At 21.4% G+C, this 15,808-nt stretch overlaps 3 protein-coding genes across 3 annotated transcripts; 1 reads left to right on the top strand and 2 right to left on the bottom strand. All coding sequences in view use genetic code 6, as the record gives it.

The window, feature by feature from the left end:
• Positions 1 to 2,569: 2,569 nt before the first annotated feature.
• Positions 2,570 to 4,642, bottom strand: TTHERM_00398050 (AAA domain protein; the record flags this gene model as incomplete). Its single annotated transcript, XM_001013980.3, has 1 exon — positions 2,570 to 4,642. One exon carries the CDS (start codon positions 4,640 to 4,642, stop codon positions 2,570 to 2,572), a length of 2,073 nt encoding a protein of 690 aa, XP_001013980.1.
• Positions 4,643 to 5,574: 932 nt separating this feature from the next.
• On the bottom strand, positions 5,575 to 9,574 carry TTHERM_00398060 (hypothetical protein; the record flags this gene model as incomplete). The annotated part of the gene is made up of 7 exons (XM_001013981.2): positions 5,575 to 6,438; positions 6,517 to 8,524; positions 8,582 to 8,689; positions 8,745 to 8,873; positions 8,920 to 9,024; positions 9,081 to 9,267; positions 9,316 to 9,574. 7 exons carry the CDS (start codon positions 9,572 to 9,574, stop codon positions 5,575 to 5,577), a joined length of 3,660 nt encoding a protein of 1,219 aa, XP_001013981.2.
• A 3,385-nt stretch (positions 9,575 to 12,959) lies between these two features.
• TTHERM_00398070 (transmembrane protein, putative) lies at positions 12,960 to 15,412 on the top strand (the record flags this gene model as incomplete). The annotated part of the gene is made up of 6 exons (XM_001013982.3): positions 12,960 to 13,827; positions 13,898 to 14,036; positions 14,092 to 14,602; positions 14,663 to 14,764; positions 14,865 to 15,204; positions 15,267 to 15,412. The coding sequence occupies 6 exons, from the start codon at positions 12,960 to 12,962 to the stop codon at positions 15,410 to 15,412; spliced, it is 2,106 nt and encodes a 701-aa protein (XP_001013982.1).
• Positions 15,413 to 15,808: the final 396 nt, after the last annotated feature.

A 15,808-nucleotide genomic window follows, 5' to 3' on the forward strand; every position in this document is an offset into this window, starting at 1 on the left:
AACCCCAACCCCAACCCCAACCCCATAAATTAAAAATTATCCTATTTATCATCTTATTTATATATCTAAATAGATAAATTACATATTTCATATATTTAAAACAATAAAACTATTTTTCTTAAACAAATATATATCTGTAAAAAAATTGGGCACCCTAATTAACTTTAAAACTCCAAAAATGGACAATAATTTTTATTTTAAATTTAAACTTTCATTATAAAATTTATCTTTAAACTTGCCACTTTGATTTCTTGGAGAAAATTTTATTCCTGTAAGTGCCCACTTTTGACAAGCTTCCCTATAATATTTCTTATTTATTAATTTATATTTATCTATTAAATGTTAATTTTATATAATAATTGTTTATTTTTTTAATGGACTTTTAAAATTTTAATTCAAAACTATATTTATCTATTAATTAAGGATTAAAATATTTGATTATAAATAATGAATGAAATATATTTTTTTGAAAAGTATTAATTAGGAATACATTGAAATTTACAAAAATGTATCAATAAACTTCATACAAATCATAAAAAATGTAATTACTATTAATTCTTTAATCTAATTATATATGTTTGGTAAATGCAACCCTTTGAATATAAATAATCTGAGACAGTACTATGATGTAGAATTATTAAATTTAATGAGCAAGGTTTATTTATAAATTTTTGTAAGGAAGTCTTATTTAAATAAATTAGTTATTTTAAGCAAACAGATTGAATGTTTAAATCACAGTTTTAAGGTTGCTTGGTTCAACTTTTAAGAATTAAATTAATTAAATTTCAGGTATTATGCTGCATTTCTGAAGATATTATTTTAAGTCAACCAAAACTTATTCATTTAAATATTAAAATGTTACAGCTTATTTTTAATTATAATTCCATCTTTTACTCTCAGTGTAATTAAATTCTAATTCTTACCCTCTAAAAGAAAATAGTAAACTTATCAATATCTCTTTGAAGTCACTATCATATATTTGTTTTACTTTTAGCAAAAAATCTATTTTTTGTGTTGATACTATTTAAAATTTTCCTGATAAATGCTATTCGTTATACTCTCTCAGCTATTAATAACTATTAATTTCTATGTAATTAGGTCTTAGGCTTTCTTTAAGTCGATATTATTATATATAATCAAAGACAAATTATACTATAGCTAGAAAAGAAATAGTTTTGATTAATCTTTCAAAATAAAAGTTTTCTTATTATACTATTTTAATTTAAAGGGTTTAAAAAATGAGAGTAGATAAATAGATAACTAATAGCATGAAGAATCTCGTTATTAAGTGGTTTTCTATAAGAGAGCATCCTACTTTATTGAGTATCTTCAGTTTATAGGTATTTGTTACCCTAAAAATATGAAAACCCTTTCCAAGTGCTAACCTTAAACAAAAAAATATAATTGCAAATACATCTCTTTTTGTTTCTTAGAGTGTATTTAATCTAAAAAAAGATTTTTTGATAACTCTTACATAGACTGCTATAAATATTGAGAAGTATATAAAAATAAAAACCAAAGAATTTTGAAATTTTAGGCAAATAAATATAAGACCAATATAACTTATTTCACTCAAACAAGATTTAATTAGTTCTAAAACTAGTCTCTTATATTAGTTGTAATTATTTTCATGTTGTAATTCAAACCAAGTGTATATGAGATCAGACAAATTAAAGCTTATTGAATCAAAAAAGCAACAAAATAAGAAAATCAATTTTATAGAAGTATCATCAATAAATATGATTACAGAAAAATAAGCAAATTTAAATATTTCAGATTCTAATATCAGAAATGCCTCAATTTCACTCACTATTTAATGCATTTATTAATTCATTAAACGAATTTCTGAAATATAAAGTAAAAAATATATTATATTCATATTTATATTATACTATTAAGATATAATCTTGTAATATAAAAATAATTAGCGGAATATCATAAATGATAGATTAATTATAGCTAGTGTTAAATATTTTGCCTAAAAAAGGTATATAAGCATAATTACTTGAGAAATTAAACTTAGTTTTTTGAAAAATATCTATACGAATTAAAGCTACCTCTGTTTCATCTATTTTCTTACAATCTTTGATTTAATTTATTTTTAATATTAATTTACTAATTAAAAAACATACTTACAATAATAAAGATATATATTTTAAATATCTCACAATTAATTAATTTCAATTAAATAAAAGATGTGGTTTTAAATAAATTACTGTTTACTTATGTTAACATGATTTATTATTTAAAAAAAAAAAACATTTGTAATGAATTTTTTAATTTTGATTTTTGAAAAAAATCATTTTTTAAATTCAATATAAACTATTTAATAAAGCAATAAAGAAGGTCTTTGAAGTAAAGCTTATAGAAAATTAATAAATTAACAAAAGAAAATATAGATTAATTAATAATAATAAATTATTGATACATTTAATTATAATTGTAAGAATTTTATACGGTATTAGCCTGAAATTATTATATAGTAATTCGTTTAATTCTAAATTTATTTAGTAAGCAAACTCAAATAATTAATTATATTTGTATAAAGTTTGTTTTTTTAATATTTAAATCATTAGATAACAGTACTTGAGCTATTAATTTGGATATTCAGTTTCATTTGTATAAGTTATAAAGTTAAAAAGAAGAGAGTGAACTAATCTTGATCTGATTATAGTACCATTATTGCATTGTCTTTTAAGCAATTTGATCTATAATTACTATATTCTTGCATGATATATTTCCAGAAGTAGGATTCTTTGACGGGTTTTGTGAGCATTCTTCTAATGTAAATTTATTCATCAGGAATATCTAGGAATATTCTAACATCACACATATTTAAAACATTTGGATGATTATAAAGCTAGAAGCCATCTAATATAAGTACTTTATATTCATTTTATGATATTACTTATTATATATCAGCTTATAATTGATCCCACAAAATAGCTTCCTTACACTCAGCATTTCCTTGTAGAGTTGATTATATTAAGGGATAATTGAAATAAGAATCTTAACAAATATACTTAGCTCCATAAAGAATTTATAAATGGCTACACAAAGTACCTTTTCCAGAGCGTGTAGATCCTGAGATTCCAATAATGAATGGTCTTTATTGTTGGAAAAAGTCTTATGGATTAAAATTCATCAAATTTGTATTGAGATCTGTATTTTAAAGATATTTTTGATTATGTTGGTTTTTATTGATGACAATCTTAATTAAACGAGTCTTTTCAAACTCCATGATTGTGTTCACTTGAACGTAATTTTCATCAAAATAAAACATTTCGCTGTTTTCATCTAAATTATAGAGTTAAATAAAGCTTTCCCTTATGCTTTCAAACAGTTTTTCACTTGATAAAGAAGATGTCTCAATTTCCATGTTCTCATCTTACATAAAATTTTTTATCATTTAGTGCATCAATTGTTTTTAGCTTTCTTGTTCTGATGATGTCTCATAAGGATTTCCTTAGTAGTTTTAGTATGAATACAAATAATCAAATATGCTTTAATTTTAATAATTATTTTATTGATCCTAATTCTGCATTTATTAAGCTATGAGTTATTCATCATAATTCTAGTTATTATTGTTACTATTAATAGTTTATATTGGCAAAAGGCAAGATTTTGAAATCTTACAAAAGAGCTAAGATTCAGGATCGTTTAGTGAGCTAACAATATAAAAATCATTAGCGGCAACACTACGAATTTCTATAAATTCTTAAATATTTGCTTTCATAAGAGCCATATCAAGATAAACTCCATTAGACATTGTAATATATTAACTAAGATCTGTATTTACAATTCCCATCCACATTCTTAAAAAAAGGTTAATAGACTCTGAAATATTTGATATATTGTTCATACTCTTTGCAAACTCTTCTTAAAATATGTCTTATTAGCGGAGACTTATTAAATTTTTATTATTTTTGCTCTAACTTTTCTTAACTCCTTTTAACATGCCATAAAATATAGTATTAATATATGGAATTGTATCGTCAAGCAAGCCTAGTATTTTATTTCTTGATTCCAAATAATTGATTCCCTTAGCTTGATTCTAAGCATCGTCATTATAAGAGGCGTAGAATTTTTCACATTCAATCAGCATCTGCTTTAATGCATCGAAAATTCTTATTTGCCTTTTATAAAATTTAGAGCTAAAGATAAAGTTATCTTTTTGTTGTTTTTGAGCTGCTGGATGGATTTACAAGTTGTTGATTATTACTTGAAATTCTTCATTATTTAGAGCACTGTGGGTAAACAACTATTAAAGCAGTTAAGAAACTTTTGCTTCAAATGGCTTCATCATTTCATAAAAGTATCTTAATGGGATATAACCAGTATCTTTTCTCTCATTGCTTATCTTTTCTCTTTAATTACCATCCATGCTAATAAAGTAGTCATTGCCTTAGTCTTTTTCAATTAGCTTTGAAATATATTCATCCTCAATATCTAAAATATGTGTATTGTACTCTTCTTTCATGTAGTTAATGACCCCTTGCTTTGAACCTAAAGGAAAGTATTTGTGGGTTTAGCTTAATCCATAATCTCCTTCACCATTAAGGAATTTGTGATGAAGTAAATGGGTTTACTAGTGTAATTTTTTTTTTTTGTTGTGATTTATGCTATTAATATTTCCAATCATCTATTTTTAATTGATAATTCAATCAAATAATTATTAATTATTTTTAGGTGGTCCTTCGTTTACGAATTAATTTATAAAGCAGCTAATTGAAATTTATTAATTTATGATCTAGATTAGTGACGCTCAAAAATATTACTCTATATATGTCTATATTATCAACTCTTTCAAGATATTATAGCAATGATGTAATTTTTTATCTAAAAATTGGTAATACTTTTGTCAAATAAAAGGTAAATTAATTTTAAACTATTAAGCTAGTCTGTTGATTGTTAAATCAATTGATAATTGCTTTGAAAATTATTTTTTATTCTATACTGCACTTATAAAATAACTTCTCCTTTTTATAATTTTAAATTAAATAACCTTTTTGTTGTTTTCTAATTATTTATTGAATCTCAAAAAATCTTTCTATTAAGATGAAAAATTTATTTTTTCTATTTTGTTAATTTCTTTCCTTATTTGAATTATTCTATTTTGATTTATAAAATTTTTGAGGCGTTCATAAAATAATCATTATTATTTAAATAAAATTATAATGATTTATTTTACAATAATTAAAACTTAGTCAGATATCTTTAAGATTCAAAAAATAAAGCGTAATAACTGCATTTGACCGTAAAAATTAAATAAAAAAATTAAATATTGATATCATTGCATCGATTCTGTCTTCAATTTATTATACTTTATTTAGTTATATTATTTTGAAGTTTTAATTAGCTTTTAAAATGATTGATCGATCGATTTATTGATTTATTGATACCTACATATTACTTCTCTTTTCTTTTATTAATCTGATTAAATGATCACACTTGGTAAAATAAAAATAATTAATTAATTTATTAATTAGTTTGTTTATTTAATGATTGATAAAAATTAAAAACAACACATAAAATTAAAGATATTTTATTCATATATTTTTTTACATATTGCTTTCAAAAAAAATTTTTAAAATATTCTTTTTTGCTACCATCAATAATAAAAATTCCATTATTTGCTTTAGTTATATTATTTAGATGCTTTGCTAATTTTTAATTTTCAGGTAACATATTATAGTTTTTGAATAAATCAAAAAAACGAATGTATTTATCTTAATACTTATCTTCCATAAATTAGTGCTTGAAATCTGACTTGTCAATTAAATAAGCTTCAATTTTACTAGATGATTTGTCCTAAGTAACAAATTCAATTTTATGAGATAACTTTTCTTTAATTTACTTAATGAATTCTTTGTATTTATCTGAGAACCTTAATTCAAACTAGAATGTAATAAAGCTAGAGTAAAATTTAATCTGATCTGATACTTAAAATCTTTTTTAACTAAAAGAAAGATCAGAATAGTTTGATTTTATTTCATCAATAATACTTTCAATTATTTCATGCATATTAAAACTTATATTATTAAGATGTAGTTTTTACTCTATAGTCATAAACTGATCATTTATATCATTACTCGAGAAGAAGTTCTAAATAAATACCCTTTTAAATATAAATTTGGATTCATATCTAATTGCATCATTTTTTAATTCTTCTTCAGATTTAAGGAATGAAAACCAACTCAAAGTCATATTATCTTTATTATAGAAAATTTATACATTATTATCATTTAGAGCTGACCTAAAAGGTATATGATTAATCATAGCACATATATTTTTTTATTTTTCTTCAGGAATTATTTAATTGAAAACATTAAGCTTACTTTCTATAGCTGAAAATAAATAATTTACTATTTATAATTTTTCTTTTTAAAGCACAGTAAATGAAATTTAATCTAAATCATTCTCACTACCTACTTTGATCTATTTTTAAATTTCAATTAAAAGAATTAAAAAAATATTAATTAAATTTTAAAGAAGATTAATGAAGGAAATACTTACATCGTTGCTTTTAAGATATTCAATTATCAATCTTTCAAATCTAATTAAGTAAATTAAATATTAGGGTCCAGTGTAATACCAAATATCACTATTTGAATTCTTTTAGAATAACTTCAAATTTTTTACTTTAATATTTTGATTATTTTGAATGAATTCTAATATTGTATCATTTAAATTTTAAATAGGATAATATTCTTGTTAAATATAGCTTTTAAAGATTTAACTACTCTCATCATCTGTTAATATTTCACTATCTTCTAAGAACTAGTTTTAAAAATTATTTTCTTAAATAGCATCCAGGTCTTGATTATTTAACTTTTACACTTATTTTTGTGCAATCATTTAGCTGTTTAAGTTTTCTAGTATAGAATTACTTAATATTTAATTATATTAATCAAATTGACAGTTAATATTTGTTTTTAATTAATTGTTATGTAAATTTTCCTAATTATTGGTGTTTATTTGATTTTAATTATTATTAGAATTACTATTAAAAATATTTTTTGATGTTTTACTACTCTCAAAAATGTTAGTTTGGTTTAATGAAGAATTCACTTTAGATTAAAACTTATCAAAAGAAAGTTCACTAGGTTATTCGAAATTACCTGAACTAGAACTTTTTTTTGAATCTAAACTGGTAAGTTTAACGATTGAATTCATATTATTTTAATCTAGAATTAGCTCACCTCTTTTATCTGTATTATCTATTTAGCTTTAAAAATTAATTATGTTATTAATTTATTAGTTATTATTCTATGATTATTATTATTAAGAGCTCTCATTTTGATCAAAAGAATCTTTTTTATTCTCTGTAAATCCAAATGGGTTATTATTCTACGTATTTGCGCAAGTGTTTATTGTTGATCTAAGATCATAAAGGCTAGATTCTTATTCACTAATATTCTAACCAGCTAAAGAGCTTACATCTTAAACATTTTACATTTGTTAATTCAAAATTTGTTATTAACTTGACTAAATATTGTTTTCTTCTTAATTTTGTTCAGAATAATTTAATTAAATGCTTTGATCGCCATCAACTTAGCTTTTATCATACGAAATTCTGGTATTTTATTCTGATTCAAGTATTTAATCAACAGTTACTAGTGAAATTATTTATTAATAAATGCCAATTACATTAGTTTATATTTAGTATTATTATTAATTTTGATTTTAAACAAGCAATTCTCTTTAATTTGCATATTAGTTGACAAAACCATTTCCAAAATTCTCTCTATTAACATCATTTTATGCTGATATAAAACTAGATTTTTCAACCTAATCAATTTAATTAAGACCATTTTTGTTGATTTCATCACTTTATTTTTCAGAGGTTATGCTTGAATTTAAATTCTATTTTTATTTATCATGGTATAAATTGTAGTTTAATTAATTTTAATTAGAATTATTTTCCCAATACGATACTTATTATTATTCCTATTGTTGTGTAGAATTAGATATTTCTTCACCATTATCTTAAATATGTGAATCTACTACATATGATTTAATTTTTGCTTTATACATTTCTTCATCATAAGATTACTGCGTACTTTCAAATAATTGTTGCTAGTTTTAATTTTGTGCTTCAAGAATTATTAATTACTCTTATTGAGATTAATTGTTATTTATATTTTACCAATTTCCTACCTAATATTAAGATTAGGTTGACAAAATTAAATTTTATTTATCATTTTTGAAGTCATTAATAAACTATTTATTATTTTCCAAATTATAATTAGATAAAAGGATAGAACCTGGATTTAATTAATTATTTTGCTGATAATTTTAATTTGTGAATTAATGTTGTTAATTTTTATAATCTAAATCATCTGTAGCTTGATATCTAGATATTTGCTATTATTAATTTTATTGATCTTAAGGAAAACCATACTATTAAAGACCTTCATTAAAATAGGATTAACCTTGGATATAGTTGCTTTCATTCTTATATTATTAAACTTAAAAATGATTGTTTGTATTTCCTTAATTCAAATAACTTTTTTGATCAAATCTATTTTTATTTATTAAATTTCATTTAACTTATTTATAGAAAGTTATTTATATTTACTTTTAATTGCGATAAGAATTATAATCATGCTTTTGTTCTTCTTTCTCTTCTTCTTGTTCTCCTTCTTCCTCTAATTGAGATTACTTTCCATTGTAACCATTATAAAACCTTTTTGATTAAAATTGTGATCTATGTTATAATTTATTAACTAAAAATTATTTACTATTTTTGACATTCTAGAGGCAAAATAGAGCTCTAATTTTTTTATATATTATCTATTGTTGAGGTTTCAATCTTATTTTAATTAGATTTAGTTCCTTCACTTTAAAAACTGTGCAGATTATTTTCACTTCTTTAAAATTTTGAAATTAAAAAAATACAAAAATAAAATATATTACTTTTTTTCTAAAGATTCATTACTGTGGTTCTAACGCAGCTCTTTTTAGGAATTAAATTAAGACTAAAATTCTAAACCATTCTGTACCATATTTTACTATGCAATTCTTTGAAAAAGAAATGAAAAATGATATAATTTTTTAAATAAATAAATTAAATTTACAGCTGCTACTGCTACAGATACTAAATATATTACTATTATAAAATGATATCATCCAAAAGACTGTTGTTTTTATATATCCTATCTTTGCATATGTGTATTTTTTCTTTTTTCTTTTCACTTCCATTTTAGATTATTCTTCTATTTTATTTATTTACCTTCTTTTTTTCTTGATCTTCATCTATTTTAACTATTAAATTATAAAAAATTTTTAAATTGCCTCTATGAAGTAATTTACTCTAAGAACTCTTCTTTTCCTCATTTTAATTTTTATTTTTTTGCTACAGAATTTCTGCCATCTTTGAATAGTATTTTCCTTAAAATTCAGAAGCTATCTAAATAGATCCAATTGATACATTATTTTCGCTTATATCTTCTAAAATGCTTGCTAATGATTAGATAATTATATAAATATTATTTTTGGTTATTTATTTCATGTCAATTGTCTTAGAATTTTCTGATGATTTGACATGTCCTTTAGTTCGATCCAATTCCATTTTATCTCTAAGCTTTCTTTTCTATTTTTAATTAATAATTGAATTTCTTTCAAATTTTTTATATTTGCTTCTAAATAGATATTCTAACACATTAATTAAAATAAAAAGCTTTTATCATTTAAAACTAATCACTTTTCATACAAAATAAATCAATCCTCTTTTTTAAATAATTTAATAAGAAAAAAATATTTCCAAATTAAAATTTATAAAGAAAAAAACAAAAGCTGTAAAAGATTTAATTAAATAAATATTATCATGATTTTTCCTTTGATTATTTATTATTAGTGTGAAAATAAAATATTAAAAGAATTTTATTTTTAAATTAAATATCAATAATAAAATATTAATCATAATAATTTATTAGTAAATAAATTTACTTTTTAAATAATTTTTAGTTTATATCTTAGATTGAAGATTAGTTAGTATATTTGACTATTTTTTGATATTTTTATATTATAATCTAATTCCTTTTAATATTCTATACTCTAATTACTCCATCCAGTATTCTAAAAAGAGTAGTTTTCTAGCATTATAGTTGGAATTTTTAGTTAAAGCAAAAATTATTTTTTCCCATTAAAAATTAAAATTCTCTCTTTTGGTTTCAAGCAAAGGTATATAAATAAATATCTGTCATATGAATTCTGATTTAAAAAAGATAAAAATAAAACATATAGACATTTATATAAATATTTTAATACAAGTAATATATTTTAGGAATGTTGTGTTCTCGAAAAATTAAATTTTTAAATTTTTTACAATATCTTAATTGTTCCAAAATAATTGTTTTAAGAAACTGAGAAAAGCATATAAATTGGTTGCTAAAGTAATTAGATAATAAAAATGCCTATTTATTGTTTGAAAGTGAGTCTATAGAAAAGAATATATTCTATTTATATGATTTTTATTCTATTAATTCACTGACTAAAGATTCAATATTCTGCTCTTTGCTATTCATCTAATAACTTTTATTATTTAAATTTTATCCTAATTTTTCATTTTTACAACTCTCATTTAACTTTTCTTCAATTAATTTTCCACTTTTATGTTGTTAATTATCTTTTTCAAGCTCGTTATATTTATGTTAAGTTATATCAATATCCAATTCGTTTCCAGACTCTCTAAATAATGACAAAGCTCAATATTATAATTACATTAATTAATCAATTTTTATTCTCAATATATCTTCTATATCATTTAGAATATCTTAACCAAAACACTCAAAACAATTAAGATGTAGGTATTCAATCTAAAATTATTTAAAAAAATAGTTGTTTTATATTCAAATAAAAAAAAACTTACTGTCTTTTAAATTAGTCATTTCAATTTTAATATCCATTTAATCCCTTAAATGATTAAAACAGATAGAATATTATTAGGTTGTTATTTTATTTGTAATCAATTAAGAAATCATTTGCTTTTTAAGCATATTTCAGAGTCTGCCTGTGTATTCTTTTAATTATAGTTGAAGGAAAGTCAAATGAAGAAGAGAGTCTTTAAATAGGATTGATAAAAGCAACATTTTAAATAAAACCTAGAGGTTAGTCGTCTATTATTATTTGCATAAGATTATCAAAAGTAATTAGAGATGGTTCAATTAAATTTACTATTTTACTATTTTACCTCTGAATAGAAAATCTAATTATATTTATTTAGAGTCATTTGTTTTATTGGAATCATTGCTACTAATAATATTCTTTTTGGTAATTAATTATTTAATTTTTTTATCTTTTATTTTATCAAAATCTAATTAAAGGTGATAAATCAAATTAGAAGTCGTTATGCCTATAGCAACTAAGGGTTTAATATTAAAATATATGTATTTTGTATTTTGTATTTTTCTTTTTCTTTTTTATAATTATTAGCTTTTTTACTCTTCTAATTATTAATAACATCATTGTTTTCTTTTAAGGAAGGAAATTTTTCAATATAAATTATATAATAACTCCAAATTAATTGCCTATTTAGGTTATCCTATAGCAATATTTGTAAATTCCTTAACAAACAAATTCCTCTCTATTATTATTTTTTAATTTTTACCTTTATGATTTATATTTTTAATTAATTTCTATATTAATTTACATTTTCCTCTTAAAATGTATATTTGAATAGAATAGATTTAGAATAATCTTAAAATTTGTTAACTATTATGTTAAATATTATAAATAACTAACTATTTATATTCTAAAACTGTTTATGTTCGAAGAAATTTTTCTGTTCTAACTATCTTCAATCAGTGAATTTATATAGCTTAATTAATTTTCAAAAATATGAATAATTTAAAAAATAATGGAAATTATTTATTTTCTTAATTATATAACATTTCAGATAATTTTTAAAAATAGCTAATTATTTAAAAATAAAATATTCCCTCCCTCCATCATGGAAAACGAATAGATCAATTAACATTTTTATTTCAAAAATACAGTCGGTATTCCTTACGAAAAAAAAGAATAATTAGCCTCTAAGTATTTACAATATCATAAAAATAGATGTATTATTATTATTGGAAAAATTCTATGAATCACTGAAATCAAATGTTTTTTTATTTATTTTAAAAAAGATATTCAAAAAAATGTGTTTATTTGGCTAATAAATAAAATAATAAACCTGCAAAATTATTTATTAAAAATAAGTCATTATTTTAAGAATAAAATGTCAGATTATCTACAATAGTTAAATTTAATTAGTTTAAAAAATGTAATTAAAACTAGAGAAAATGTTTATTTAATTCAATAAGTTTTTAAAAGAAAATAAAAATATAATTTTTAGTAATAAATAATAAAAAGTGTATTTATATTATTTTAAAAATAAAACTCGCAAGGTGATTAATTTAAATTACCTTTTTTTATCTTAGTAAATATTATTAGAGAAAGTAAAATATTTATTTATTGACTAAAACTAATGTTAAAAATAAAAAATAAAAATAATTATTTGACTTTCATGAAATTAAAATATTTTTAGATATTTTTTATTCCAAATTAATAATTATTTTTGAAATAGTTTAAAGCATAATAAATATTATTTATATCAACAAATCTACTAATTGAAAATTTTAGCAATACTTTTTCGTTTTTGAATTTGATTTTCAGACGAAAAAAAAGAAGGAATTATGAATTAGATTTTGATAACAAGTTCTATTTTAACACACTCTTTTGAAAATTTTAACAGAAAATTAGTTTATAGATTGCTTAATATTTCGAGATCAAATTTCAAAAATATTGTGTTAGGAAAGATATACATACATACATACTAAACATTTGTTTAGATATTTGATATCCGTATATTTGGAATTAATAAATATATAAATTATGTACTGAAGCTATATTAATTAATTAATTAATTAATTAGAAATTCATAGCTAAATTAATAAAAAAGATAAATAAAAATGTTAGAGAGCACAGCCACACCTATGTTATTAAAGAACCGAAATAGACCTGGGTTCAGTATGTTAAATTAAATTAAAATGAATGAAAATTCATTGGATCATTAAAGCAGGTCAAACAATCACGCTTTTGAAATCAATAAAGGAAATAGTCTTTAATACTTAAAAGAATTGAGTGCTTAAAAAAAAATAGACTTTGCGAATTTAAACAAAAAAGAAGGAGGAGATAAAAGGGTTACTTGGAGTCCTTTTATTACTTAGAATAACTTAATATAAAATAACAGAGATCATAAAAGCGAGGGCATTTCAGATCTCATGCAAAGTAATAAAGAAAACTATCAAAATATTATCAATAATAACAACAAAAATAATGTACAAGAATTTCTTTAGTCTGCTCTAAAATAAAAATAAAAGAACAAAGTTACGTTCAAAGATGACATTTTAGAAACAGAAAAAGCTATTTAAAATAAATTTTTAGCAACTCAAAATTAGCAACAAAATAAATAAAAATCTGCTTCTTAAAGTTATCCAGAACTATTTAAAAATTACGCACAAAAACTTGACAGATATTAACACTATTAGCAACCCCAATATTAAAATTAAGAGATTTTTCATGAAAATATTGAAAAATCCTACATCTAAAACCATGATCAAATCCCAGAATGGAGCTCTGATGCCCTCTAAATAGCTAAATCAGCAATTAGAAAGAATTAAATTTTTACTAAGGCAAAGTTTATCAGTTTGAGCTTTGGATTTGCAGTAGCTATCATATTATTATGCAGCTTATTTATTAGCTTTAAAACTCTAAAGCTCTTCAAGATATTTGTTCTTATAGGAGCTGTTATTAGTCTAAGAACATTAGTTTATGAAGGTAAAAAAATATACAAAATTAAATAGTATTTTTAATATAATTAAAATCAATTTTTAATATTAATTTAAAGATTAATTTCAGAATGTCATGAAAGATCTAGGCTTAAAAGATTTAGGAATATTGGCCTCGATAGCTATGATTGAATTCTTTTGCATGATGGGATTTGCTTCTGAAATATTTGCTGCCATACTTCCATCACACTTACAACTGTAAAATTTGCTTTTATATAAGTCTAATATCTAATTATTATTATTTTTTATTTAGAGAAATATTTTGGGTTGTCCCAAGTGGGTTCTTGGCTTTAATGGAAACAATTATTTATTGGAGAAAGAGCTAGCAAAACAAAATAAATGAAGAATTTCTGAATATAAAATGCAACACATTTGAGATTCTTAAGGATAGTCTAAAATAATATTTCTAAAGTTTCCAGTTTTTAAAGGATGCTGTGACTCAAGCTATTTCAAGTGCTCTGATTGTTACATGCTGCTATTATTCTAAGATATATTATCACGAATAACAATTAATGTAAAATCAATACTTTAAAAAGGAAATGTTATTTAATCTAAACACCTTCCCTGAAATTCTACTTGATGACTATTACATCTACATTATATGCATATCAATTCTCTGTAAAATCATCGTATAGTTTTCTTTGAATTTTAATTATGAACTTATGAGATATTCTGTAGTCAGCTATTTGGGTAACTATATATGCTTTCAACCTCTATATACAATCGTCTTTAAATATCCTATTGCTTTTTCTGACTTTATTCAAGTAACTTCCATATAATTAATTTTTATATTTTAATTACCTAAATACATAAAAAATTAATAGCATGAAGCAATGAAATACTGGTATGCCTACTAGACAGTTCCGTTATCATAGGTGATAGAAAGAACTCAATTTTCTAAAAATTTAACTGAAAATGAAAACAAAGTAATTAAAAAATGTTTTTTTTAACTTCAACTGATTAATTAATATTAAAAAATATTTTTTAACTTCAGCTGATTAATTAATATTAAAAAATATAAAATAGGTTTTAGATACTATTTTCGAGTTTATTTCTAAAGAAATGAATAATACTTTGATTGCTTTAGCTTCAAATGACCAAGAAAGCTTTTAAAAAAAGAGAGATATCACAAGTTTCTTCATTAAAAATAGGAAAATATAAACTTTATTAAAAAAACAAAGATTCCTTTAATCTATTTTGAAATTCACTCTAATGATCATTTCAAATAGTGCAAAAGTGTTTAACTTAAAAGTAGTTGATTTTATATAAACTACTTCTTCCACTCTGGATTAACTCATTTAGCTCTTTGAAAAGCAAGGAAATTATTTCACAGCAGAGATAGCAGATATAATTATTTTAAAGAAAGGTAAATAATTTCAAATTTAGTAAAAATAAGTAAAATTTTATAAATAATAAAAATAAAAATAGAAGTTGTTTCGAATATTCAATATATCTACACTAAAATGAATAGTACAGTTAAGAGTTAGAATCTCAGTGCAATAGCATTGTCAATTATGATAGACTCAAATCATATCTATAACGAATATGACCTTGATTCAAAGTTTGTTTGCTGATAAAAAATCTTTAAATGCTCATTTGCCATTCTTAATTAAATTAGAATTAAAAAAATTTAATCTACCCTATATATATAAAATGATGTTTCAAAATAAGATACTTACTTATATAATTTAAATTTAGAGTCTGCCTAGTTTTCTAATAAAATATGGCTTTTATCTTCAAAATATATTTAATTTTTTATGTATCTAAGATATTAGTTTTGCATAGTCTGTTTATTTCCCAAAGATTAATACTTCCTTTACCTTTTGCATTTTAACAAACTGTTTTTCAATTAAAAATAATAATCTTAAGATGTATGCATTTTCATTCTAAAATAAAGTTTGCTTAATTTTTATAAAATTTAACTCATAATTTAAAAAATAATTTGCTTTTTCTGTACATTATATTAATTT

This window comes from Tetrahymena thermophila (genome assembly GCF_000189635.1).
Source record: "Tetrahymena thermophila SB210 genomic scaffold scf_8254666, whole genome shotgun sequence".
NCBI classification, from domain to species: domain Eukaryota; phylum Ciliophora; class Oligohymenophorea; order Hymenostomatida; family Tetrahymenidae; genus Tetrahymena; species Tetrahymena thermophila.